At 40.5% G+C, this 26,119-nt stretch overlaps 1 protein-coding gene across 1 annotated transcript in view; it reads left to right on the plus strand.

The window, feature by feature from the left end:
- Nucleotides 1-26,119, plus strand: part of LAMA3 (laminin subunit alpha 3) — a 248,463-nt gene that overhangs the window by 64,917 nt on the left and 157,427 nt on the right. The window contains 5 exon segments of the mRNA XM_079108746.1: nt 2,719-2,834; nt 7,324-7,442; nt 13,714-13,804; nt 15,940-16,071; nt 17,434-17,499. Coding sequence (XP_078964872.1) covers nt 2,719-2,834; nt 7,324-7,442; nt 13,714-13,804; nt 15,940-16,071; nt 17,434-17,499 — 524 coding nt within the window.

Raw genomic sequence — 26,119 nt, forward strand, 5'->3', positions numbered from 1 at the left:
ACACCTGGATTGCTTCTACTTTTTGGCTATTGTGACTATGCTGTCAACATACATGTGCCCACTTTGCTTCTAATAAATGGAGATATATTTCACATACAATAAGATGCATTATTTTTGTCAGCTTTTTTGCTGCTGTGACCAAAAGACCTGACAAAAACAATTTTAGAGGAGGAAAGGTTTATTTGGCACTCAGGTTTTCAGAGGTCTCTGTCCATAGATGACCAACTCCATTGCTCTATGCCTGAGATGAGGCAGGACATCATGGTGGAAAGGTGTGGAAGAGGGAAGCAGCTCAGGACATAACAATCAGGAACAGAGAGAGACTCTACTCACCAGAGACAAAATATATACCCCCAGGGACCTAGTCATACTCTACCTGCCTACAGTACCACCCAGTTAATCCTTACCAGTAGATTAACACACTGATTAAGTTAAGACCCTCATAACCCAGCCATTTCACTTATGAATGTACTTCTAGGACAAAAGTTCACACATGAACTTTTGGGGATCACCTCTTATCTAAACCATAACATGCCTAGATCTGAAATGTTAGATCATCGGCAATTATATCCATTTGTGTTACCACCCCAAAAGGAATACCTGTAAGGGCTGGACATTAGTGGTTGCTAGGTACAGTAATAATTTTCTGTGTTTACAATTCCCTGTGAGAGATGGATTTTACTTTCAGGCAGATCCAGGTTTATATATGTTTAGGCCTAGCTTTGTGTTCAGGCAGAGTTGCCCACTACCAGCTTGTGTGGTGTGCTTCCTGGACCCTAATGTTCCATCCCTCCTTCAGGGATCAAGCAGTGCAGTCTGAGAGGGCTCATCCACTCAACAACCAACATTTAATGAGCAAGGACCTGTTTGTTAATGACTAATCTATCTGCACCATGTAACCTCCTGGTTAGTAGGGCCTTAGGACACTAGAAGCCACAACAGGTAAGTTTTGAGTTGGGGAGAGAGAGTTTCATTCAATATCCCTGAGCCTGGGACAAAATGGTACCATGTGAGAAAGAAGTAGAAGCCACCAGAGGGGCTGAGCTTCCTGCTTAGAAGGGCTGCTAAACCACGTTGACCCTGCCAGACATAGAGGACTTCTGACCCAGTGGTTGATGGCTTCCAAAACACAAGCAGAAAGGCCATCTCCCTGTGCCTTGGTGAAAGCTCAGTTTGCCATCTGTCCACTCTAGCTTTTCATTCTTTGCCTCCTGATTCACTTCTGCCCAAAGGTTGACCTTGAACAAATGCTGATGAAATCCTCATCCGTGAATGGGAAAATATCTTATGGTATGTTTAAGGGAACTCTATGACTTAATGGAGGGAGCCAAGGCTGCATAATCTGAAAGGTTAGTTGCTAAACAGGCAGAAGGTGGCTTTAACTAAGGATGTACACCCTACCGACTTTATGCATGGATAGGCAGAAGGATTACACATTCAATTTTGAGCCTCCTACAGTCAAACCTGCTCACTTTCTTATTTCTCTATGATCACAATATAAAATGCAATCCTTTGCTTAGGAGAAGTGTGATTGTAGTAGACATTAGGACTAGATAATTTTCCCCTGGGGGTTGAATAGAGAGATCATCATGAAAAAGACTCTCTAATCAACAACCTCTTTAATAACATTTTTATAGCAGATGAAAGGACAAATTTTCTAAGTAACCCTCAGCCTGGGCTGAGAGAGTAATTTCTGACTGCCAGTATAATTCAGACAGGTTCATGAGTCTTTTATTTATGTGTGCTCAATTTAAATTTCCCTGTGAGTATAGTTGGACCATATGTTCTTTAAGCAACTTTACTAAATATTTTTTAAGCCAGCATATGCTGAGTATGTCATTGGCAATGATCTGAAATTTCCTTTCTGACAAGAGCCCATTTGGACTCCAGCTGTTATATGCCACCAGTTAAATCTACATCTGTGGCTTTCAGGTAGTTGAGCAGAGAGGGGGATGACACCTGCTCTTAGGAGTGTGGCTTAGGAGTGTGCACTCCCCTTAGGTGGGGAGTCCTCACAGGCCCAGCCAAGAGCCTTCTCAGACAACCAATTTGAATCTTCTTTCAAGCACAGATGAATGGGAGCTCAGAGTTCAAATCCCAGCCAAGGCTCTTTCCATTTCATTTTCACTTGGAAAAAATTTAAGACAGATGTTAGATTTTCAGATTTTTATAGCTTTGTCTCTTCTGAGTGATCTCAGCTCTTGGTCTTGAGATGAAGATGGAACAACCTATAGAGCAAAGTCCTTGGAGATCTTTATAGTAGGTGCCTCCTGCTCCGTAAATCTCTGTGCATGATCACAGGTTGAGAGTAAGAGATGAGTAGACTTCTTTCAGGACTCCTCGGGATATTGGTGAAGATGTGATAATGCAGCCCAGGAAGCTCAGCACTTGTTTGTTCATTTGTTCATTTATTATGACAAGAAAGAGCTGGAGTTTCAAAGTCAAGTTTTGGTTTGAAATCTGTTTCTCCACTTATCACTGCTTGACGTTTGGCCAGCATCTTAAGACCCCTGATCTTAGTTTTACCATGTATAAAATGTAGATAATAAGCAGGTTTTGGGGACTTGAGGTAATGTATGCAAAGTGCTTTGTTCTCATAATTACTCAGTGAATGGCCCATGGAGGACCCTATAGCTATGCTCAAGTTTTACACACAGGAACAACTGATCTTAATCAAAACTTTTCAATAACTGATATATACTTTTCCCCAATGCCCAGGTTCCGGTGTGAATGCCAGCATCACACCTGTGGGGAGACCTGCAGTCACTGCTGTGTGGGCTACAATCAGAGGCGCTGGCAGCCGGCAGCATGGGAGCAGAACAATGAGTGTGAAGGTGGGTGTTGGGATGAGACTGGGAGCAATGCCCTGAACATGGTTTTCCTGTCCCACCAGAAAACTGATGCTGTGTTTTCTCTCCTCTGAGTTCCTGAAGAGGCTGGAATTATGTCAGTTTGGGGAACTCAGTTCTGTTACTGCTTAACAGTCCTCCCTTATCTTTGGGATAAATTCCAAGATACCCTGAAGCCAGGGATAGCATTGAACCCTATATGTACCATGTTTTTTCCTATACATACATGCCTCTGATAAAGTTTAGTTTACAAACTAGGCATAGTAATTTATAACTAATTATAACTAATATTAAAAGTTATAACAACTTACTGAATTAAAATCACTAGCAGCATTACTCTTGTGCTTTAGGGCCAATATTAGGTAAAATAAGTTACTAGAACACAAGCACTGTGATGACGGTTGATCTGATAAATCAAGACAGTTACTATGTGACTAATGGGCTGGTGGCATATACAGTGTGGATACTGTGTACAAGGGAATAATTCATGTCCCAGGCAGGATGGAGCCAGACAGCATGAGATTTTATCACATTACTTAGAATGGCATGCCATTTATAACTTATGAATTGTTTATTTCTGGATTTTTCCATTTAATGTTTTCAAACCAAGGTTGGCTGCAAGTACTCTAGACTTTGGAATATGAAACTATAGACAATAGACTTCTTAATGAAAAACTCAAAGACTTAAGGGAAAACGATTCTACTCTGAATTCAGGTAGAAATATGAGGAGAAAAATTATGACAATAATAATCATTAATGTGAATTATTATCCTTGCATATATGCAAAGATTGGCCTGAATGTTTCAATATGTTGGCTTCTCTTTTTAGAAATCTTAAGTGGGATGCAGCCACTATAGAATGTTGACCATTTGTTATTTGTTAGGATGTGATCCTGGGAGAAATTTAACTATTGTGGGGATGAAATCTGGAGAAAGTGAGAGTCATGATATTAATAGAGAACTGGGAGCGCTGAGGGAGCAGGGAGGGATGGAAGGCATAGTGGTGTAGGATTGAGCCAGGTGGAGGTTAGAGGAGACAGGAAAGGGAGAAAAAATAAAGAGAAGCTGCTTTTAACTTATAGATATACCATGAATTAAGGACACTGTTGTTTTTGCCAAACCATAAAATACCCAAGAGTAAATTTTCTTTTAATCTCATCTCCTGTGGAAGCTACATGTTTAAGTGAAGTACTGGAAACATTTTTGTGACTTTTTCTTATTGACTTTAGAGATTATTGTTAGTTTTACTGAACATTCTTCACATTTGAAGACAGATTTGCTCTTTGGAAAATGACCAAAAGGCATTTGGATCAGGGTTTGTTGAATTAAGTGTGTAATAACCTGTACTTTGTACATTTTGGCCAAATATTTTTGATAACTATCAAGAGAGAAGAGTGACGATCTCCTATGATGGGTAAACTTGAAAGGCATTTCCTGTCAGGAGTTCCAAAGGGTTTTGGGAGACACCAATATGGTGGGATGGTGTTGATGCTGCCTCAGGTGAAACACACAGGCTGCTCTGATCCAGACCTGTTATCACATGGTCATTCTCACTTCCTGGCTACAGCAGGAGGTTCCCTTTTGGTGACTTCCCCAATGCTCATGCTTGGACAATGCAACCAGAAGAGGGGAAAGGGAATAATCAGGACTCATTTCCTCAGCTGCATTCAGACACTAGTTTAAGAGTCTTTGATTGAGTAGGATCACCACATTGAACTTTGACATTGGCAACTTGAGTAGTTTTCTATACTAAAGAAGCCCTCAGTGAATGACATGCTATACTCAACACATATGAAAAAAAATAAATTTCATTTCTCAGGTTTTTAAACCTATAAAAATGGTTAAAGATTACAAATATAGTTACTGGTTAAAATTATGACTTATTATGCAAGTATCATAGACCTATTAGAATTTTATTTATTATGTACTTTATAAATACTATTTGAATTAAGCAGTTTGAAATACACAGAATTCTCAAGAAATAGTCAGTGTAGGAAATACAAATGTCTCCTCTTTCCCTCTGTCCTGGCACCCCTGAGGAAAAGAAAATAAGAAAGTGTTCAACCTGTACAAACAAGGTAATTTGTTTAATTTCTAATTCAATCTTCTTTCATAACATGTACACCTGGAACTTGATTAAAATGTACAAATAACTAGAAAGACCTAGACAATTTGATGTGAGTGGAATATAATGAATATATATTGTAAATAAGAATTTTGTTCATATTAAATCTTTTTTTATCATGGCAATGATGAAAATCGTAAATGGGATTCTAATTACATTTTCTAATTTTAGAAGTATATACTACTTGTAGATATCTTGAAATTATTTTTTAAAAAAAGTAAAATTACAAAGGGCCAAGTGCAGTGTCACACACCTGTAATTCTGGCAGCTTAGGAGGCTGAGGCAAATTCAAAGCCAGCCTTAGCAATTCAGTGAGACCCTAAGCAACTTAGCAAGAGCCTGTCTCAAAAAACAAAAGGGGTTGGAGATGTTGCTCAGTGGTTAAACACCTCTGGGTTCAATCCCCAGTACCAAAAAAAAAAAAAAAAAATCACCAAGAGTTTTACTTCCCAAACAGATTCTCTTAGTCCATTCAGACTACTGTAACAAAATCCTATAAACTGGTGTCTTATAAACTACAGAAACTTATCTCTTACAGTTTTGGAGGATGGCGAGTACCAGATCAAAGTGCTGCCAGATTTAGTATCTGGTGAGGGTACAATTCCTGGTTCACAGTCTTTTCACTCTGTGCTAACATAGTGGATGGGGTCAATAAGCTCCCTTTGTCCTTTTCCTTAAGGACTCTGATCTTATTCTTGAGGGTGCTATTATCATGACCTAATCACCTCCCAAAGACCCTGTCTCCTAATATCATCACATTGGCAATTAGGCTCAGCATATAGATTTTGGGGGGGGGGGGTACACAAACGTTCCAACCATAGCAGAGTCACTATTAATATTCTTCTAAATATTTTTTAATGTGCTTCTTATGCATACTTTGAATATTCAAGATTGTAACAGCTATACAATTTTATATCCTGATCTTATTCACTTTGTATTTTTTAGATATTTTTATATTCTTTTCCAAATTAACACCACTCTAATATCATTTTCATGGTGCACACTATTGTCATTCCACAGATTCAGGTCAATCCAGGAAGTGTTTGTTGAGTACCTGCTGTGTGCGGAGGACTGTGTTCTATGGCAGGCAAAGCACATGCAGTCCCTGTCTTCATAGAATTTACAGTCAAGCAAATATTCTGTTATTTGCTTAGTCATTCTCCTATATTAGACATTAACATCATGTCCAGTTTATCACTATTGCAAATAGTGCTGATATGAAAAGATTAGATTATTGACTAACAGCATAGGTCTGGGAGTCAAAGACAGGGCAGATTCTGCCTGTCTTACTGAAGAGCTGTCTAATTATGGACAGATCTCTTAACCTCTCTGAGCCTCAGATTTCCTATCTGGACTATGGGGATGTGTTCACTTTATCATTGCTGTGACAAAAATACCTTACAAGAACAACTTAGAGGAGGAAAGATTTATTTTGGCTCGTGGTTGCAGAAGATTCAGTCTATGGTCAGACGACTCCGAAGCAGAAACATTGTGGTGGAAGGGTGTGGCAAAGATGCTCAGTGAATGTTAGTGTGAAGGAGGGAGAGAGAGAAGTCGTGGGGGAGGGCTTGGGAGAAGATTCCAGGGCATGTCCCCAGTGACCTCCTTTCTCTAACTAGGTCCCACTTCCCAGTAATTCATTGTGCATCAGTGGATCAACCCAGATGAGGTCAGAGCCCTCACGATCTAAACACTTCCCAGAAGCTCCATCTTTGCGCACATAAGACTTTGGGGGACGTTCCAGATCCAAACTGTAACAGGGGGTAATGGTACTTACCTTAGAGGGTTACTGAGAATATTGAATGAAGTAATGCATTTAAAATATTTTCAGAGCATATGAAGAGCTCAATTATTGTTAGTAGTATCAGTAAGAGTTGGAAGGCTAAGGTAGGAGGATCACAAGTTCAAAGCCAGCCTCAACAACTTAGCAAGGCTCTAAGCAACTTAGCAAGACCCTGTCTCAAAATAAAAAATGAAAAAGGGTTGGGTATGTGACTCAGTGTTTAAGCACTCTGGGTTCAATCCCTGGTACAAAAAAACAAAACAAAACAAAAGTCAGTAGTAGTACTAGTCTCTGTGCATGAAGCTTAATTGGCTAGTGCTTCTTAATTGCTATAAGTACATATCTTAATTTTTAAGAGAAACCTCTTTTAATATCAAATGGAAGGAGCTATAAATTACATAATATTATATTACTGGTCTCAGTATAAAAATCCCTAAAATTCTTCACTGTTTCCCTAGTGTTCCAGAATAGACCTTTTGTACTTCAATGAGCACTAATACTATGTGGAAATTTACTAGATGTTGTTTAATAATAATGGAATACTGACCTAGTCTGCTATTTTCCAGCCTGTAACTGTCATGGCCATGCCATCGACTGTTACTATGACCCAGATATTGAACAGCAGCAAGCAAGCCTGAATACCCAAGGCATCTATGCAGGTGGTGGGGTCTGCATCAACTGCCAGGTAAGGTACTCTCTAAATCAAAATGGGTGTGTCATGATTGGGAACCAACTTTTGGTAAGTCCTGATCCCCAAAAGATGTCAATAAACTTATATGCAATTGGAAGTATTTCCTGAGACCATTTCTCCACTTTTGGCCACAAAAGACCTTACCAGCTGGATGTAACTTAGGGGTTGCAGAGAAAATGCTGAAATGTGTTTACCCAAATTGGATTCTTCATTTCAGTCTTTGCGTACATGGATGGTAGCCTGGTGTCATCCCTGGCTACCATTCATCTTATGGTAGAAAGGCTCCCAGGAAGGCAAATAGACATCAGCTTTGGTGCTGATCTTAAATTTTGTTTTCAGTTAGATTCTGAATCTAGACACAGTGAGGAAAGTACAGCTTGATCAATTAAGACTGTAGGCCACTGGCACCAAGCGTGAAGCATTGACCTTTGGCCTCTTCCTTAGGACAACTGGGTTCACTATAATCAGTAGCAAACTAGGAACAGAAGTGAATTTCTGCAATGTGATGAAGGGCATTTATTGAAACCCTAGAGCTGACATTATATTAATGATGAAATATTGAACTCTTTCCTTCTGAATATTGGCAGGGTGCTTACTCTTTATCCCATCTGTTGAGCAGTTAAACAGTGTCATGGAGTGCTCTACCATGATGAAATGGCATTGAAGAGAAAAGGAAGGAGAAAGAAAACTACCTCAATTTCAGAAGACATGAATGCTTATGTAGGAAATCCTAAGGCATGTACAAAACAATAACTAGAACCATAAGCAAATTTAGTAAGATTGCAAGATACAAGGATATTATATAAAAATGACAGACTGGGGTTGTGGCTCAGTGGTGGAGCACTTGCCTAGCATGTGGGAGAGGCACTGGGTTTGATTCTCAGCACCCCATAAAAATAAATAAACAAAATAAAAATATTGTTTTCATCTACAACTAAAAATATTAGAAAAAATGAATTTATGTTATATACTAGCAGCAAACAATAGGAAAACAGAATATATTATTATTATTAATTTGCAGTATTTGGGATGGAACCCAGGGTACTCCACCACTGTGTTACAACCCCAGTCCTTTCCATTTTTTATTTTGAGATAGGGTCTGGCTAAGTTGCCCAAGTGGACCTTGAGCTTGCAATCTTCCTGCCACAGCTGAGATTACAGGCGTGTACTACCACACTCGGTTATAAAATTCAATTAAAAAGTGTCCACAATGTAAAATACTTAGGAATAAATATAATAAAAGACATGCAAGACATTTATACTAAAGCTAAAAGACAGTGCTGAGAGAAATTTAGGAAGTTCTAATTAAGAGAAAAGATATAATATGTTTATGGATTCAAAGACTTGATATCATTAAGATGTCAGTACTTCCCAAATCAATCTAAAGATTTAAAGAAGGTTTTTGGGTAAAAATTGAGAAATGGATTCTAAAGTTCATATGGATATATAAATCGTCTAGAATCTCCAAAGTCACCTTGATGAAAAGCTGGAGGATTCATCACCATAAAGAAATATTTGAAGGCATGGATACACTTACCCTTATTTAAACATTATACAATATGTACCAGTATGGAAATATCGCATGGCACTCTATAAATATGTACAAATTTAATGTTTTTATGTATTAGTTCAAAATAAAACAAGCCAGCTGGAGGATTTATATTATCTTCAAGACTAACTATAAATGTACAGCAATCAAATCAGCATGCTACTGACATAGAGACAAATCAATCAATGTAACAGAACAGGGAATACAGAAGTAGGCCCACATTTCTGTGGACATTTGTTTTTTTAAATAAAAGTGCTGAAGCAGTCCAATGAAGGAAAAGAAAATTCTTTCAATATTCCAGTTGGGAATGATGAGATTTTATATGGAAAAAAAATAGACTTGGTCCCTACTCAAATCATACACAGAAAATTAAATTGGTTTGGACCATGGACTTAAAGAACAGCAAAATCTAAAAAAGTCAGAGAAAAATAGAAGAGACTATCTTTGTGATTCAGAGGATGAACAGGGTTTTCTTAGGTCATGAAAATGTAACCATGAAAAATGAACAACTTGGATTTCATTAAAATCAAAACTTCTGCTCACAAAAGACATTATTAAGAAAATGAATAGGCAAGCCACAGAGAGGGAGGAAATATTCACAGAACATAAATCTGACAAATGGTTTATATATAAAGAACTCCTACACTTTAGATATAAAAAGACAAATAACCCCCAAAGTATGTAAAAGATTTAAACAGCCTCTTCACCAAAGTAGACTTATGCATAGCCAAAAAGCATACAATAAAGGGCTGAAAATCATTAGTCATCAAGAGATGCAAATCAAAATTACAATGGCATACTACTCCATATACACCAGGATGGCAAGTCTTGACAAGCCTAATAACACCAATTTTGGGTGGAATGTGGAGCAACCATGCCTATCATGAAGTGTGGATATGAATGAAAAATGGCACAACTGCTTTGGGAAAAGTTCTAACAATTGTTTGATGAGACTAAACACACACCTCTCCCATGACAAATTCTGCTCCTAGGCATTTATCTGTAAGAAATAAAAATGTGCGTTTACACATAGTTTATAACAGCTTTATGCACATAGCCCCCAACTGGAAATAGTCTACCTGTTCATTAACAGTAGGACGGATGAACAAATTCTAGCACATTCATGCAACAGGTCACTAAGGATTCATAGAGAAGAACAAACTTCTGAAACTTGCAACAACATGTAGGAATCTTAAAACCATTGAGTAAAGGTCAGCTTACAAAAAAGAATATATAGAGGGTGAGGGTCATTTAAATGAAAAAATTAAACACAAACTAATCAAGAGTGGAAAAGTCAGATCTGTATTTGACTCTGAGGAGATGGTGATGGAGGTTGACCCGAGAAGGGACATGGAGAACTTTCTGGGATGACAATATTGTTCTATTCCTAGATAAGGAACTGAGTTTCACATTTGTGTGCCTTTGTTCTAATTTGTTGAATGAACAGTAAAGATCTTTGTGCTTATTGTACATATTTCACACCAAAAGAACAGAAACTATAAGCAAATACTGAACTTTAGTTCATTAAATCCATGGTGAGGTAGTTAGGGGAAAGTGACTGGTATCTGTAACTTACTCTGAAATACATAAAATAAGATGAATTAGTGGATGAATAGAGGAATAGGTAGATGGATTATGTGATAAAGTAAGTACAATACAATGTTAACGGTACTCTCCAGGTGGGAGGTGTTTAAGTGTCTATGAAAAACTGAACATTTGTCCATAACAAAATGCTGAGGGAAAAGAGCAACAAAAGAACAGAAGCACATTTTAAAATTGACTTCTTGATTTCTTTCTCTTTTGTGAAACATTGATATATTTAAGATTAAAGAATGTCAATGTTGTTTGAGATGATACTGACAGATATTTTCATTAACTGAAACAAAGCTTAACCTCTTCCATGACTTTGGATCTAAGTCTTAAACTTACTCCTTAGATGTTCTTGATGTATTGGTCTCACCATTTCCAAATGGTTTGTTTCCTTCACACACAATCACCACATGAAACCGAAAGATGGGATCCAAAGTCACACGAAGCCCAGCTGGCTACGTTCCCTACTGCAAAGAGCCCTACAACATGACAAAACAGAAACTAAAAAAGCAAAATACACTCTCCTTCTAGAATCCATAATAGCATGAAAATTAGAGAAGAGTGTTATCAACATATCAGGAAGTTCATGAGATTCCAAAAAGATAGAAAGCAAAAGCACATACTTGAAGGGTTACCCAGCGTCGAATGCAGGGATGATTTTGAGGTGATCCAAGAGAGAGCAGATAGAAAGAATTGATTGTGGAGCTATTGTCAAACCTATAAAACTTTACTGACGTCCATGAAAGAAGACCTTGATGGAGAGGCATAATGTGTTTCTAGACACTTACTACTATAAATATACCATTTCTGTGAAACCATCCTATAAATAAGAATTTCAACAGGACTTTTATGAAGGTTGATAGACTGATTCTAAAGTTCTTATTGATAAAATAATATATTAGAATAGTTCAGAAAAGATAAATTAGTCTTCTGATATATCCAAACTATCATGAATCTGTATTGAGTATGGACTCCATGCAGGAATAACTAGTCCAATAAAATCTAATAGACAATCTGGAAACAAATTCATGTAGATATTAAAATTTGATTTAAGATGAAATGGCATTTATAATGGAAAAGAAAGATGAATGTTATACAAATGACAGTTGGTTCTCATTTGGGGGGAAATTTAACTTTTATTAAGCCATATACAGAAAGACTTGAGGGTCTTGACTGGGTATGGAGAAGCAGAGGAGATGTGGCTGGGCCAGATGACATGGTGAGCCACGAGGCGATCAAGTTTAGTCATGTTTATAGCTGCACAATTCACAGTAGGCAAAGTTATAGAACCAGCCAAGGTGTCTGTCAACAGATGAATGGATAAAGAAAATGTGTGTGTGTCACACATGCACAAACACACACACACACACACACACACACACAATGGGGTTTTATTCAGTCATAAAGCAGAATGAAATTATGTCATTTGTGAAGTAGATGAACTGGAGAGTATAATGTTAGGTAAAATAAGTTAGACTCAGAAAGTCAAGGGTATGAGAGGAGGTGGGTGGGCCAAAGGAGGGGGTAAGTGAGGGATGAACTTCCTGCCTCCAGAGATTCCATCTTCACTTACTCTACTCTTTAGCTTGGATACTTGAGATCTTCTCATCTTACATTGTCATGCAAATTACATTTGAAGCATCCACTCTTCCCAGCAAGGTTCCTCAGAACCTCCAATTTAGAAATTATGGAGTTACCACTGTCCTTGTTCTTGACCTTACCTTTGTCCAACCAAGACCATGATGTCCATGGATACTGTGGCATATCTTATCCTCGGACCTTGCAGATCCTGGAGAAACACCCAAGATTTCAAGCCAACTCTAGGCATTAGTCCATCTGCAGAGTAATTTCTTCCTCTCTCTTGGTCTTTTATTATTGTTCTTTGTGTCTTAAAAATGTAACTTCTCCGTGGCAGGTGCTTTGTGGTAGAGGGGAATGTTTAGACTGCCCACCTCAGAGAACATTTTCTCATTTTCTTCTCCAATTGGAAAAGATTTGGCAGCCAAGCTTAACCTGATGTTCCCTAGGATAAGTCACAGCAAGAAGCAACAGAGTGGAGGGTTAATTGGCATTTGGTGGGAAGAGAGGGTGGGCTGCAGCTGCTTCTTATTTGCCCACGATGTTTGTGCTTTTAAATGTTATGCCAGAGAAATATCCAGAGTGGTTTTTGACCTCAGTATTAAAGTGAATTCAGATTTCAGCCCACAGGACAAGGAGTGGTAATAAATAAAAGTCTGCAGTTAATAAAAATCCTCTGAAACAGGGGAGAGGATACAGAATGGGTCTTTGTTTTTCCCTCTGTTTCTATGCAGACTTTTGTGTGGGTCAAAGTATGTTATATTTGTTCCTATTAATTTCCTATTGCCATTTCTTTCGTTAATAAAAGAACACTGTCTTCTTAATCATTTCCAAATTAGAGAGAGGCAAAATTAAGCTAGACCCAGGGTGTATAGTTCTTGGAAACTGATGATGCATGTTGGATAATTTGATTTTGTGGCAATTACAAGGATTAACCATGAACTAGAAAAAACCGCCTAGTATTATACTTTAAAATAAGATCTGTGTATGAGACTCATGCCTACATTTTCCATTCACATAATAGAAATCCTGGGAAATGGTTTCATGACTAAAGCACAGATAAAATTAGAATGGCTAGAAACAGAGTTCTGTACATGCTAGTTCTTCCAAAATGGGAAAAGATATAAATGTACACATGACCTTTTATTCCTTGGGTTAAATCTAAAGGTGGTTTATTATCCATTCATCAGTTCTTCTGAATGAAGCCAGGGGGCTAGCCCTTGAGTTTTTTTCTCACTGAAAGGTCAAGTGCTTCAGTAAAGCAAGTGCTTTTTTTGGAGGGGAAAAACCTGGACTGTCCAGTGCATGGAACTTACCTTATTTCCTCTTTCACTGGGAAAAAATGATTTTTTTAGAGTCAAGATTAAGTCAATGTCCTTTGTCAAATCTTGGAGACCCAAGGTCATGATCAATGCTTATGTTTTCAGTGACTTTGAAATTTCAATTGTATATGACAGAATCATTTCTCTTGATAAATAACACAAAATAAAGAGTACTGGGCTTTTCCAGTATACTTCCTTCTAAGTTTATTTGTTTTTTTTTTCCTAGCACAACACAGCTGGTGTGAACTGTGAAAAGTGTGCCAAGGGTTATTACCGCCCTTATGGGGTTCCAGTTGATGCCCCCCATGGCTGCATCCGTAAGTTTCATTTCAACTTGCTGTATCTTGGCCTGTGTAGACTGCTGCAAGGAAGTGATCAGACTCGGTTCTGACTGGTTGACAATCTTCATTTCCTCTCTCTTCATTTTATTGCTTCCACTCCTTTCCAGTTGCGTGATCTCAGGCAATTACTTAATCACATCAAACCCCAGATTTCTTATATGTAAATGGAACTGATAATAATATTTTGTAAGATTAAGTAAAATGCTGTCAAAAGTATTTAGGAAAATATTTAACACCCGGCCTGTCATACACTAGGCCTGTAATAAATGTTAGTTTCTCCTTTTTTTTTTTTTTTTGGTACCAGGGATTGAACCTAGGGGTTCTTAACCACTGAATAACATCCCCAGCCCCTTTTATTTTTTATCTTGCTAAGTTGCTTAGGACCTAGCTAAGTTGCTGAGGCTGGCCTTGAACTTGCAATCCTCCCACCTCAGCCTCCCGAGCTGCTGGGATTACAGTGGCGCATCATGGCACCCAGCAGCCCCTCCATTTTTGACATGTTCCTATGATCTCCAGTAATTTCAACCTTTGTCCTAAATTAGCATCAAAACAACATAGCAAAAAAAAAAAAAATCAGCTGAAATTAAAAAAAAAAACTACAATAACATAGCAGTGAGTTCATAATAATTTAATGAATTATTATAATATTTCAAATTTCTGTGACTCATGGAGCACCTTCTCTATGCAAGGCACTGCCTGAATACTTATGCTGAGGTCTTATTTAATTATTATAACTAACTAAGGACGTTGTGTTACTATTCTCCTTTTTAGATATGAGGAAACCAAGGAATCTGGGTAGTTCAATATTTTGATCTGGGTGACAAAGCCACCAATTGAAAGATCCAGCATGTGACTCATTTCCATCTAGCATAACTGTGCCATGACACTTTTATTATACAGAAAAATGGTGCTAGTTTTTCCTTGTGGAATAATAGGTTCTAGGTCAGATAATGGACTGTACCCTGTAGGTATAACCTGTAGCCTGTTTGACACTGTTATTTGACATTGCCTAGTTATCACAGTTATAGAACAGTTCCAGTCCTGAAGTTGGTCTCTATGTCTACCCTCACCCCCAATTCAGCATATCATTAACGTCTGAGGACATTAAAGTCCAAAGAAATGTGACTTGTTTCTCTCCAGGGCATTCTTAGTTGTTAAACAGAAGTATTTATGCTTTCCTTCCTTCTTCTCAGCGTCCTGCAAAGCACATCCATCTCTTGTCTTGTGCCCACAAAGAACAGGCATCACACAGGGAAAGAAGATGCCACAGGTGTAACTGCATTAGGAGCCTCACTCTTTAAAAAATCACTTTCCTAGATTTTTTTTTTTATCATCATTGAAGTGGTATTAGAAGCTAACTATAAAGAATTCATAGGACACAACTATCATAAATGAATCAGGAAAAGGACATCAGGAAGTGCCAGGTCTCCCAGTTTCTCACAGGGGATGGACTCAGATGAGCTATGACAGTATATTTTCCCTGTGTAGGGTAACAACCTGCCTGATGAAGGGAAGCCCCAAGGAGTGGGCTGTATCAAACTTCTTATACTCCAACCGTGTCTCTTTGAAATGCAAACCTCCTAATTATCTTTGGTAGCAAACTCTGCCTTCAGCAAGCCATATCACTCGATCTAACACTAGAGATTATTATGGGCATAATCTTGCTGCCTCACACTATCTATCCATGTATAGGCGTCTGCACTTGTGTGCACATCACAACTGGGTATTGTTGGCCACTCTGTGGATATTCATGGTTGGCTTACTGTGCCCAACAGACCTGCCAGAACCCACAGAACAGCCCCTGCAGCCAGAGTGTAGTCTGTGCAGGCTTTACCTCTTGCTCAGCCATCTGGGAAACGCCCTGTGTAATAAATGACCTTCTCAAGAACTTCTTGGTGTGAATGCTCATGAAACCTGTTCTCGGATGGCCCATGAGGTTCAACTGATCAGAACCACCAATCTGGTCTGAAGTGGGGAACAGGCTGTGCCCTTCAGGGATAACTGTAGAGCACTGACCACATGTGAGACATTGCTGGGAGGCATTGAGACATATTTGCTCAGTGAAGCACAGTGAAGGACTCTGATCCTTTGGAAACTGGTATTTCTCTTAGCTTGCCGCTGTGACCCTGAGCGTGCAGATGACTGTGAGCAGGGCTCAGGAAACTGCCATTGCAAACCGAATTTCCACGGAGACCACTGTGAGAAGTGTGCAGCCGGATACTATAATTTCCCATTTTGCTTGAGTGAGTACCTGCTCGTAGAATGTGAGGCCAGCCCTTCTGGTCCACAGCTGGTCTTTGTGCAGTAACACCTGTGGGTGGGTGGGACAGGAGAGGGGCGGGCAGAAATGGGGCAGGTAGGTTGTATTTACATGAAAGTGTTTTCCGAAGTCTGGAACACAGGCTTTATAATTATAGCTCTGTTTAACTCCAAGGTTTTACACTATATCAATAGAGATGGCCATTTCAGTAGGTCAAAAGGGTCAAATATTGGGAATTTCAACTTGATAGTAATCCATGCGTGCCACTTTTCTTGTTAAATCTAGAAGCTATGTGGTGAGCTTCCAAATGTTGTTTGCATACATATAGTATGTGCCATATTTTGGGAACTGGGGGGGGGTTGTATTTCCTTTTATTGCCATAGGGTAGGTCATTTATTAGGGCGTCTCCCTCTGCCCTGCAGCATCCTATGAGAAAAGATATCGGAAATTCTATAGACCATGAAGAAGAGGAGTATGAAATCAGCAATGCAAACTGTGACAGAGTATTGGTTCTGTTTGTTTGCAACAGTCTAAAATATGCACTTTTGGGTTTGGAAGAGCCCCCACTTCCACACTATTGCTACATTAGTTGTAATTCCATCCGCTCATGATTCCTGTTGATCTGTCACAGGAAAAGTGTGCTGGACCATGTGGCAGGAGGTAGTGAATGAAGTGACCCTACATTCCAGTTAACACTTGCTGTCCCAGGACAGTTATTAAAATAGCACCCACTTTCATCACAGAGATTGTCCTAGTTTGGATGATAAAATATATAAAAAGGAACCAAAGTCTTAAGTCTAAATACAATGGTCCCCCATCAGGAGTTTATCAATTTACAATCTGATTATTGGATAGAAGCAGAGCAGAAATTTCCCTTGTCTTCAGTGGAAAGAAAAAAAGGAGGAAAAATCTGAATACTTTTATGGCATAAACAAAATTCCAGGGAAGAAATTTGAAAGAAAACTTTTTTTTTAAAAAAAACTGGTCTCAATCTTACATTTAAGAAACCACAAAAAAAAAAAAAAAAAAAAAAGAAAGAAAGAAAAGAAAAGAAAGAAAAAGAAAAGCCACACTCATCCCTGCTTAGTCTGAGACTGAGCTATTATGAGCACATTAACATCCATCTCTGTTCTTGGATCTACAAATGAGAATGTGTGGTCAGGGTAGTTTCAGTCACCAGACACATGAACCAGGGCAGTATCACCTTTTTTTCAAATTCGTTTCTATGTGTGACTTTTAACTAAAAGAGATAGGGTTTCTTCCTACTTGGCCCAACTTAATGTTTGATTTTACTATCTCCTTATTCATCAGAATGTGTTTTTAAAAGACGAACTGTTTTTTATAGGAATTCCCATTTTTCCTGTTTCTACTCCAAGTCCAGCAGAAGATCCAGCAGCTGGAAATATAAAAGGCAAGTAACCTCCCTTTTGGATTAACATCAATAAAAATACTATGCTCCATTATCTTTTCCATCTTTCTCTACACTCCGCCACGCCCAAGGTCAGATCAGGGGCCTTGCAGGGGTGTCCCGAATGACCTGCTCCCCACCCAGCCCTCTTCACGGCAGCCGGTCCTTTGCTTTGGCACTGCCTGATTAAGGAAACTGAACAGGGCTTGGATTCAATATTATTAGTTTGCTCAAAACCCAGCTGTAGCAGCTGGTTGTCTATTCTTATTTGGGTTCTCTAAAAGCAGACCCTGACAAAGAAACTGAGTGCAAGTCATTTATTTGGGAGGTGATCCCAGGAAATACCAAGAAGGGAGTAGGTCAGGGAGTGGAGGGAGCCATTGTGAAGGAGCCTTAGCCAGTGAGGGTAGTGGTAGCAACCGGAGTAGTGCCCTCTAAGCAACTCCAGGAGACAAAGTGTACTGCTCAGGTCAGTCCCTCTGAAGCTGTCTGCATCCAGTGGAGGCCTGCAGGAAGGCTGGGGAGCCTCTGTAACCAGGAAAAAAACCTTCTGGTTGAGAGCAGCAGGAATGTACAGTGACAGTTTTGGGGGTAGAGAGATGAGGACCCAGAGGGTATGTTGCTACATCTACCTGGTTACTTGTTCTCTAAGTATTTTGAGATTCCCTATAATGTGCAAAGCATCAATCTGGCTGCTGGGGACTTAACAGTGAATAGGAAAAAAATTTCCAGTTTTCCTGGAGTGAATACGCACACACACACACACACACACACACACACACACACACACACACTCTGGGGATTGGACTCAGAGGTGCTGTGTTTTTTATTTTTATTTTGAAACAGGGTCTCTCTAAGTTGCTTAGAGCCTTACTAAGTTACTAAGGCTGGTCTTAAACTTGTGATCTTCCTGCCTCAGCCTCCCGAGCAACTGGAATTACATGCATGCAACGTAATAGGCAATGCTCATAATTACAAAAACAAAATACCTAATGTTTGTTGTGTGCAAAGTTGTGTCCTTCACAAGGGTGCTGCTTTTAACAGGGAGCCACTTGCACCACAGGGATAAACTAATTCATAACGAGCAGATTGTGGATCTCTAGGTTTGGTTCTGGAGCTGTGGCTGTTCCCTGCACTAACCCTTAATGGCACATAGGGGACCACACATTCAGGACATGCCTGCACACTACAATGTAGGGGTACACTACATACAACCCCCACTGTGCCCCATGTGAATCAGGCTCAGTCACTCACCGAGTCTGCCTCTCCACCCAGGGCACCAGAGAGGCCTGCTCAGCCCATCAGAGAGGAGGTGCTATGAGGTGTGGTAGCATGAGAACGCTTCCTCCTGCCATGTCCAGGGTGGAGGGCAGAGAAGGGGCTTCTGGAGAGTTCGCCTTGGCAGAGGCGTTCGAGTTCTGAAACCATCTAGTAACCAGGAGTCTGGGTGCAGGGGATGAGCACCATGGGCACAATAAGGCAGAGGGAGAGGTTAGGGAGGGTAAGGCTTGCCACTGAAATGGACAGGCATAGAAAGGAGCAACTACAAAGTCCCTGGGGTAGAAGTGTCTAGTGAATAATCACTAACCAGATGTGTGACAGTGGAATGAGGGAGAGAAGCCCCGGGGGCCAGGTCAGCACTGTGAAGACTTTCCCCTTTCCTCAGAAGGAGATGGGAGCCATGGAGAGTTTTGCACAAAGTGACATTTGATAGATGGGTCTTTACGACTACTGTGTTGAAAATAAATCATAGGCAGAGAAGAGAAGAAGTAGGAAGACCTGATGGGGGCCACTGCCATTATCCACCAAGAAGAGATGATGGTGACTTGCCCAGGGGGTGTCAGTGGAGCAGAGGGGAGATGGAAAGATGGTAGATGTGATCCACGGGGAGAACCAAGAGGCTTTGCTGGGGATCGTTGGCCTGGGAGTGGAGTACGAAGGAAAAGAGAGGACTCTGGGGTGACTGCAAGGAATCAGTAAATGGGCAAAAGAATTAAATAGACATTTCTCAAAAGAAGAAATGCAAAATGGCCAAGAAATAAATGAAAAAAAAAAAAAAGTTCAACATCTGTGGCAATCATGGAGATGTAAATCAAAATTGCACTGAGATTTAATCTCTCCCCAGTTAGAATGGCCATCATCAAGAATATAAATAATAATAGATGGTGGTGAGGATGTGAGGAAAAGAAACATTTATGCACCATTCATGGGACTGCAAATTAGTATAACTGCTATGGAAAGCAGTGTGAAGATTCCTCAGAAGATCAAGAATGGAACCACCCTATGACCCAGCTATCCCACTGCTTATTATTTGCCCAAAAGAGCTAAAATCAGTATACTATAGTGATACATGCATTCCAATTGTGTATAGCAGTGCAACTCACAATAGCCAAGCTATGGAACCAGACGAGGTGCCCATCAACAGATGAATGAATAAAGAAAATGTGGTCTACATGCACAATGGAGTTTTACTCAGGCATTAGAACAAAATTATGTCTTTCCTGATAAATGGACGGAACTGGAGAATATCATGTTAAGTGAAAAAAGCCAGACTCAGAGAGTTAAAGTTCCATTGTTTTCTCTCACATGCAGAAGCTAAAGAGGAAAAAAAGGGAATTAAAAGAAGGGGGAGGGTCTCATGAAAATAGAAGGAGGAATAGTAGAGAAGAGGAAGGGGATTGATGGAGAGGGAGGAGAGAAGGGTAAGGGGAGGCACTTGGGAATGAAATTAGGCATGTGTGAATATAGCACAATGAATCCCACTTTTGTATAATTATTATGCACCAATTAAAAACATAAATTGAAGGGAAATCAGTAAAGTACAGAAAAGGGAGGCTGAGGAAGGAGGATTGCAAGTTTGAGACCAGCCTCCATAACTTAAATCCTCAGCAACTTAGATCCTTAAAAACTTGACAAGACCCTATCTCTAAATTTAAAAATAAAATAGGGGGTGGGAATGTAGCTCAGTAGTAGAGCACTCCTGGGTTCAATTCCCTGTAGGAAAAAAGAAGTGAGTTCCCTTTACCTTCCTCCTCTTTGTCCTTACTTGTACCCTGTCCATACCTGGTTCTTCTATCAAACCATGGTGCTATATGTTATTGATGTGGGTGCTGTCTTATGCTATCCATATGCCTTCGTCAGACACATGCTGAGTACTTCCAGACAACAGCTATGCTTGACTTGGTTTGTGATGCCTGCAGTACAGACAGATTGGCCCCTGGTGGGAATCGGCACATGTTTCCTTCAGTGTTTGTAAATTGACTAGAATGGAACTTAGTGTTTGAGCCTTGATTACAACACATGCCTCTGGTTTTCTTCCCACAAGAGTATTTTAGATCTCCTATTTATAGTCTATTTACAGCAATCCCAATGTTATTCAATTTCTTCTTTTTCTCAAGTAGACTGGTGGTGACTTCAGGAAAAGAAATTTCAGTGAATTTGCAAGGAAATTCAGATATCTGTTTAAAAATGTTAGGGGAGCCTTAGAATACAACCCCGAGGAAGGGAAGTTTCAGATTTGGTGGGAATTTGAATACTCAGGTACCCACTTCAGTTTCGTCTTCTATTAATACATTTAGAAAACACACATTTGATGGCCTAACTCCTGGCCATGAACATCAGAGGCACAAATTTGTAAGCTGCCAGAAGATATATAGAACTGGGAATTCTGGGCACCCTCCCACCCTGAGAATTTTAATTCTTGAAGACCCACTGAGGATTTTGTGTCCTGGAACATAATGGTTTTTAAGCAGGGGCTGTTTTAGAATCCTTTGCTTTTTCAAAATATAAATTCCTGTCTGTCACCTGAGATCTTAATCTAAATTTCCAGGAGAGAGGCCTAGGCTTGTATTTTGAACACGGTTTCCAGATGATTTGGATGCCTGCTTCTTATTAAGAACTGCTGCTCAAGTTAGCAGAAATTCCCATTTTAGTGGTCAGCAAGCTTTACCATGAAAGGTCAGATGTAAAGGTTTTTGGCTTTTTGAATTCTGTCTCTAGGTTCCCAACTGCTCAACTACAGGCAACATGCAAATGAACGAGCTTGGCTGTGTTCCAATAAAACTTTATTTACTAAAATGAGGACAGATTTGGCCCTTGAGTCAAAGTGTACAGATCTCAGGATTACATCAGAATCTCTGGGTGTGGATTCTGAGTCTGCAGATTGACCAACTGCAGATTGAAAATATCTTTTTTAAAGTGTCTGTACAGATTTGTTTTCTTGTCATTATTCCCTATGTGATACAGTATAGCAACTATTTACACAGCATTTACATTGCATTAGATATTTAAAATAATCTAGAGAGGACTTCAAATACATGAGAGGATGTGCATAGGTTATCTTAAATACTAAAAATACTTGTCATATTTTATGTAAGAGATTAGCACATCCTCAGATTCTGGTATCCTCAGGTGGTGGAAGAAGGGGCATCCTGGATCTAACCCCTTGAAGCTACTGAGACACACTTTGCTTAACCCCAGCCATGAGTAGCGGAAACAAATGAGGAGATGAGTTTCGCACATGGGAATGTGTTCCAATTTCTCACTACATGTCATGACTTTGGATATTATTAGAATTTTCCAGAAAAAAATAATTGGTTATCTGCATCTTAGAGTTACTATTAGGGAGTCAACCTCTAGTAGACACATCTTCAAGGGTTCCTTTTGGAATTAACAAAAAGAATGCATGCCCAAAGCATACACTCTAGAGGGACCCTAGCCTACAGGTTCGTGCATACTCTACTCTTCAAAGTCCAAAGAGCTGTCACAAGCACAACCAAGGGTGGTTGCTGAGTGACTGGGTGTTCCTTTATCAAGGAGATTGAGGCAATCTGGGCTGGTCATCAAGCAGTGCGTTTGGCCTAAGGACATGGCCGCCCAGTTTGATTGTTGAAAGAGGGCTCTTCATAAAGACCTTAAAGAGGTCTGGATTCCCCAATCACTTTGTAAGGAGGGGCTGTTGCCATTATCAAAGTTTTGAGGTCAGGTGGTTGGGGCTAGGGGATGTGCTAAGAAAAGAAAACCCCAAAGAGCTTAGGATGACAGTCTCTGGGGCCTGTATCCTGGCTATGCCCTCCCCAGACTGGGCATCTTTCTGCACAACAGAGTGGGGCTGTCACTCTTGGCTTGGAGACCTAGCAGATAAGGCTTGGAGATGGACAAGTTATCCTGATAGTTCAGTTTGGAGGCTTTTCCAATAAAATTGAATTTTACTGAGGAGAATTGCAGAATTGACTGTTTAGCCTGTTCTTCACTCATTACACTTCGATTAATGCCTGCTCTGTACTAGGCCCTGACAAGGCCCTGCTACCTGCTATGCAGTCCCTGCCCCTCAGCAGCTCCCAGTGTGGGGGAGACGCAGACAGGTAGATCAGTGACTGGGAAGAACACGAAGCTGTGGGAGCTGGCAGGAGAGGCAGCTGGACAGCCAGCATGGTGGAAGGAAGGCAGGGAGAGAGGGAGGCAGACTTCGCTGAGTAGGAGGGGACTTCTGAGCTGAGTCTTAGAGTGCAAAGAGCCATTAGTCAGGCAGAGGGGCAGTGAAGAGAAGGCATAGGGATAGGAGGGGCAACGGCAGGCAGGTCTCTGGGCTGACTCATGGGAAGCGGGGACAAGTTCAGGGGGAGGACACCTACCAGATGAGTGGGCTGCCAGGCCCAGACACGCAGGGTGGTGAGGGACAGCTGTGCCTCATCTAAGGGATGCATCCCTTCTGAAGACATTGCAGATTTGCATATTTATGATGATGACTTTACTGCAGGTGACAGGCAGACAGCCTGAGGAAGGGGCACCTTTTTCTAATTTGCATGGAGATGCGACACGGGCTGCTGGCAGCCTGGAAGATTTGGAAGGATCCACTCTGTCACACATGTAGACTTTGGATTGTGTCTTGAGGCATTGGGCTGCCTTAGAGGGACTTAAAACTGGGAAGTGATTTGGAAAGCTTCATGGTTTTGAAAGGTCACTCTTGAAACAACATGAAGAATGAATTAAAAGATCAAGACAGGATTTAGACAGCCTCCTCAGGAGGATCTCAAAATAACCCAGGCAAACAAGATTGAGGTCCTGAACTCTGGCAGGAGAGATTTATTCAAGAGCCTCTCCTGAGATGTGATCACTGAGACTTAGTGATGAGATGTGGGAGGTTCTTCCTGATTTGGTTGTAAGTCAGGATTCTTGGAACCTCAGTGCCAAGGTGAGGCCCAGGTTTCTCACGGAATCCCTAAGCTTGGTTTAACACCAGACTGGGGTTCATGGCAAAACGTCCCCTTTCCTTGTGGCATTCTCAGCTGACAGGGACAGGTGTCATGTCCTTGCATGGCTGCCGTAAGGGACAGACAGTGATGCTCAGGCCACCCTGGGTTTGAAGGCATCTCTTGTTGTGAATGTGTCCTGGTCATTTCTGTAAGACAATGACCCTCTCTTCCTCTTTTTTTGTTATTAACCTTTAATCTGAAAGGTTAAAAGTTTAGGGTAAAGGGAAAGAGGAGGGATTTTACTGACTTTTCACCTTATCTATTATTTTAAACTTTATAACTTTTCCAAAATGCATCAGATTCCCTGCCTTGATAAATAGGCTGAACACTGTCAAATATTTGCTCCTCCCAAGGGAAACATGTTGCACATTTAAATGCTAATGTCATTGATAGGAATGTGAGTGTTTTCAATATGAGATTGGCTTAAATGTGTATAACGATCTAGGACATACTCTGCAAGCTGCTTTTAGAATTACCCATTTGTGCCAGGCACAGTGGCTCACACCTGTAATTCCAGTGACTCCGGTGGCTGAGTCAGGAGGATTATAAATCGGAAGTCAGCCTGGTAATTTAGCAAGCCCCTGTCTCAGAATAAAAAATTAAAAGGGCTGGGCATGGTGGTGCATGCCTGTAATCCCAATGGCTCAGGAGGTTGGGGCAGGAGAATTGCAAGTTCAAATCTAGTCTCAGCAATTTAGTGAGGCTCTAAGTCACTTGGCAAGACCCTGTCTCAAAATAAAAAATAAAATAAAATGAAAAGGGCTGGGGATGTGGCTCAGTGGTAGAGCATCCCTGGGTTCAAGCCCTAGTACTGAAAGAAAAAAAAAAATCAGTTTTTATTCTTTTATGTATAATAGAAGGCAGACTTGGAATTAGCCAGACCTGGATTCCAGTCCTATCTCTGCCATCCTGGTTGTGTGACCTTGGGCAAGTTAATTACCCTTTATGAACCTCTTTTTCCTCAATTCTAAATGAGTACCTATCTTACAGGGCTCTTGCTGGATTTTAATATTAACATGCTTATAGTGAAGTCAAGTGAGGCTTTTTTTAAAATTATTTTTTTATTTTTTGGTACTAGAGATTTAAGTTGCTGAAACTGGCCTTGAACTTGTAATCCTCCTGTCTCAGCCTCCCAAGTCTCTGGGATTACATGCATGTACCAAGTCTCTGGGATTACATGCATGCACCACCGTGCATGGCTAGCTCAGCCACTGGTAAGGACACAGAGTCAAGACCCCAGACTCCAGGAGTTGGGTGGAAGCAGGCTTGTGGCGAGCAGCCTGCAAACTCGTTTATTGTGGGAACAGATATACATTTTATAGGCTTCTTGCCCAATCACAATGTGCCACAGGGGATCAGACCACCAGCTCCTATACAGGTTCCCTTGGTAACACTAGATCAACTTGGGGCAGTTGTTTACTTTCCTAGGTAGGAGAAGCAGAACGCTCCTCCCTGCAAGTTTTCCTTACATGCTTGAGATGTTCACTGCTGCCAGCCAAGAACTAGGATTTCTCCCAACACCACTGTGCCTGGCAAGAAACCTCTATTTTTGAGAAATATTTATTTATTGGGAAGTATTATCCAGTGGTACTGGACTCCATTGCATAGGTTGACCAGGCAGTTCTTCTGCTGTGTTTGCTGGAGGGTCTGCTGACCCACCAGACGGGGTCTCTCCGGTGGCAGTGTCAGGATGCCCAGAAGGTAAAAATGGAAACTTCAAGGTACCTGGTGACCAGCAATCAGAAGTCACAGGATAGAACTTCTGCCTTGTTCTTTTGGGCAAAGCAAGCCATAGGTCAGTCAGTGATTTCCAAAGCCAAAGTGTTATAAAAGACAAACGGATAAGATAAAGAATAAGGAGAAGGAAGAGGGAGGCTGTTTATACATGTGGACAGCTCAGGGAGACCCTCTGAGGAGTTGACATTTGAACTGACACCTGGAAAAAGAGAAAGAGCCACAGTGCCAAGAATCAGGGGAGGGGCATGCCGGGCTGAGGGAACAGCCTGAGCAAAGGTCCTGAGGCAGGAAAGTGCTTGATTAGGACACTTAAGAAGCATGGCTGCTACAAAGGCCTTGTGTCGGGAGGATGAAGTGAGACAGTCCATGGGAAGCCTCCAAAGAAGCCACGTCTGGCATGGAATAGGACTGAATTAATGTCAATTTCTTTTCTCTTGAAAATTGAAAGGTGGAAGGTATAAACATGTTTAATTCTAGAGTGCCATTAGATGAGAAGCTATTAAATTGAATCTATGAAACAGGGCCTCTCTGACCTTTCCTGAACGTTTCCCTTTAAGATGTTGTCTTCTGGATTAAGAATGTTCACTAGCCATAGATTATTCAGAATCTGTATTTCCATAACAGAAGCCTGG

Source organism: Sciurus vulgaris (genome assembly GCF_902686455.1).
Source record: "Sciurus vulgaris genome assembly, chromosome: 13".
In the NCBI taxonomy this organism is placed as follows: Eukaryota; Metazoa; Chordata; class Mammalia; order Rodentia; family Sciuridae; genus Sciurus; species Sciurus vulgaris.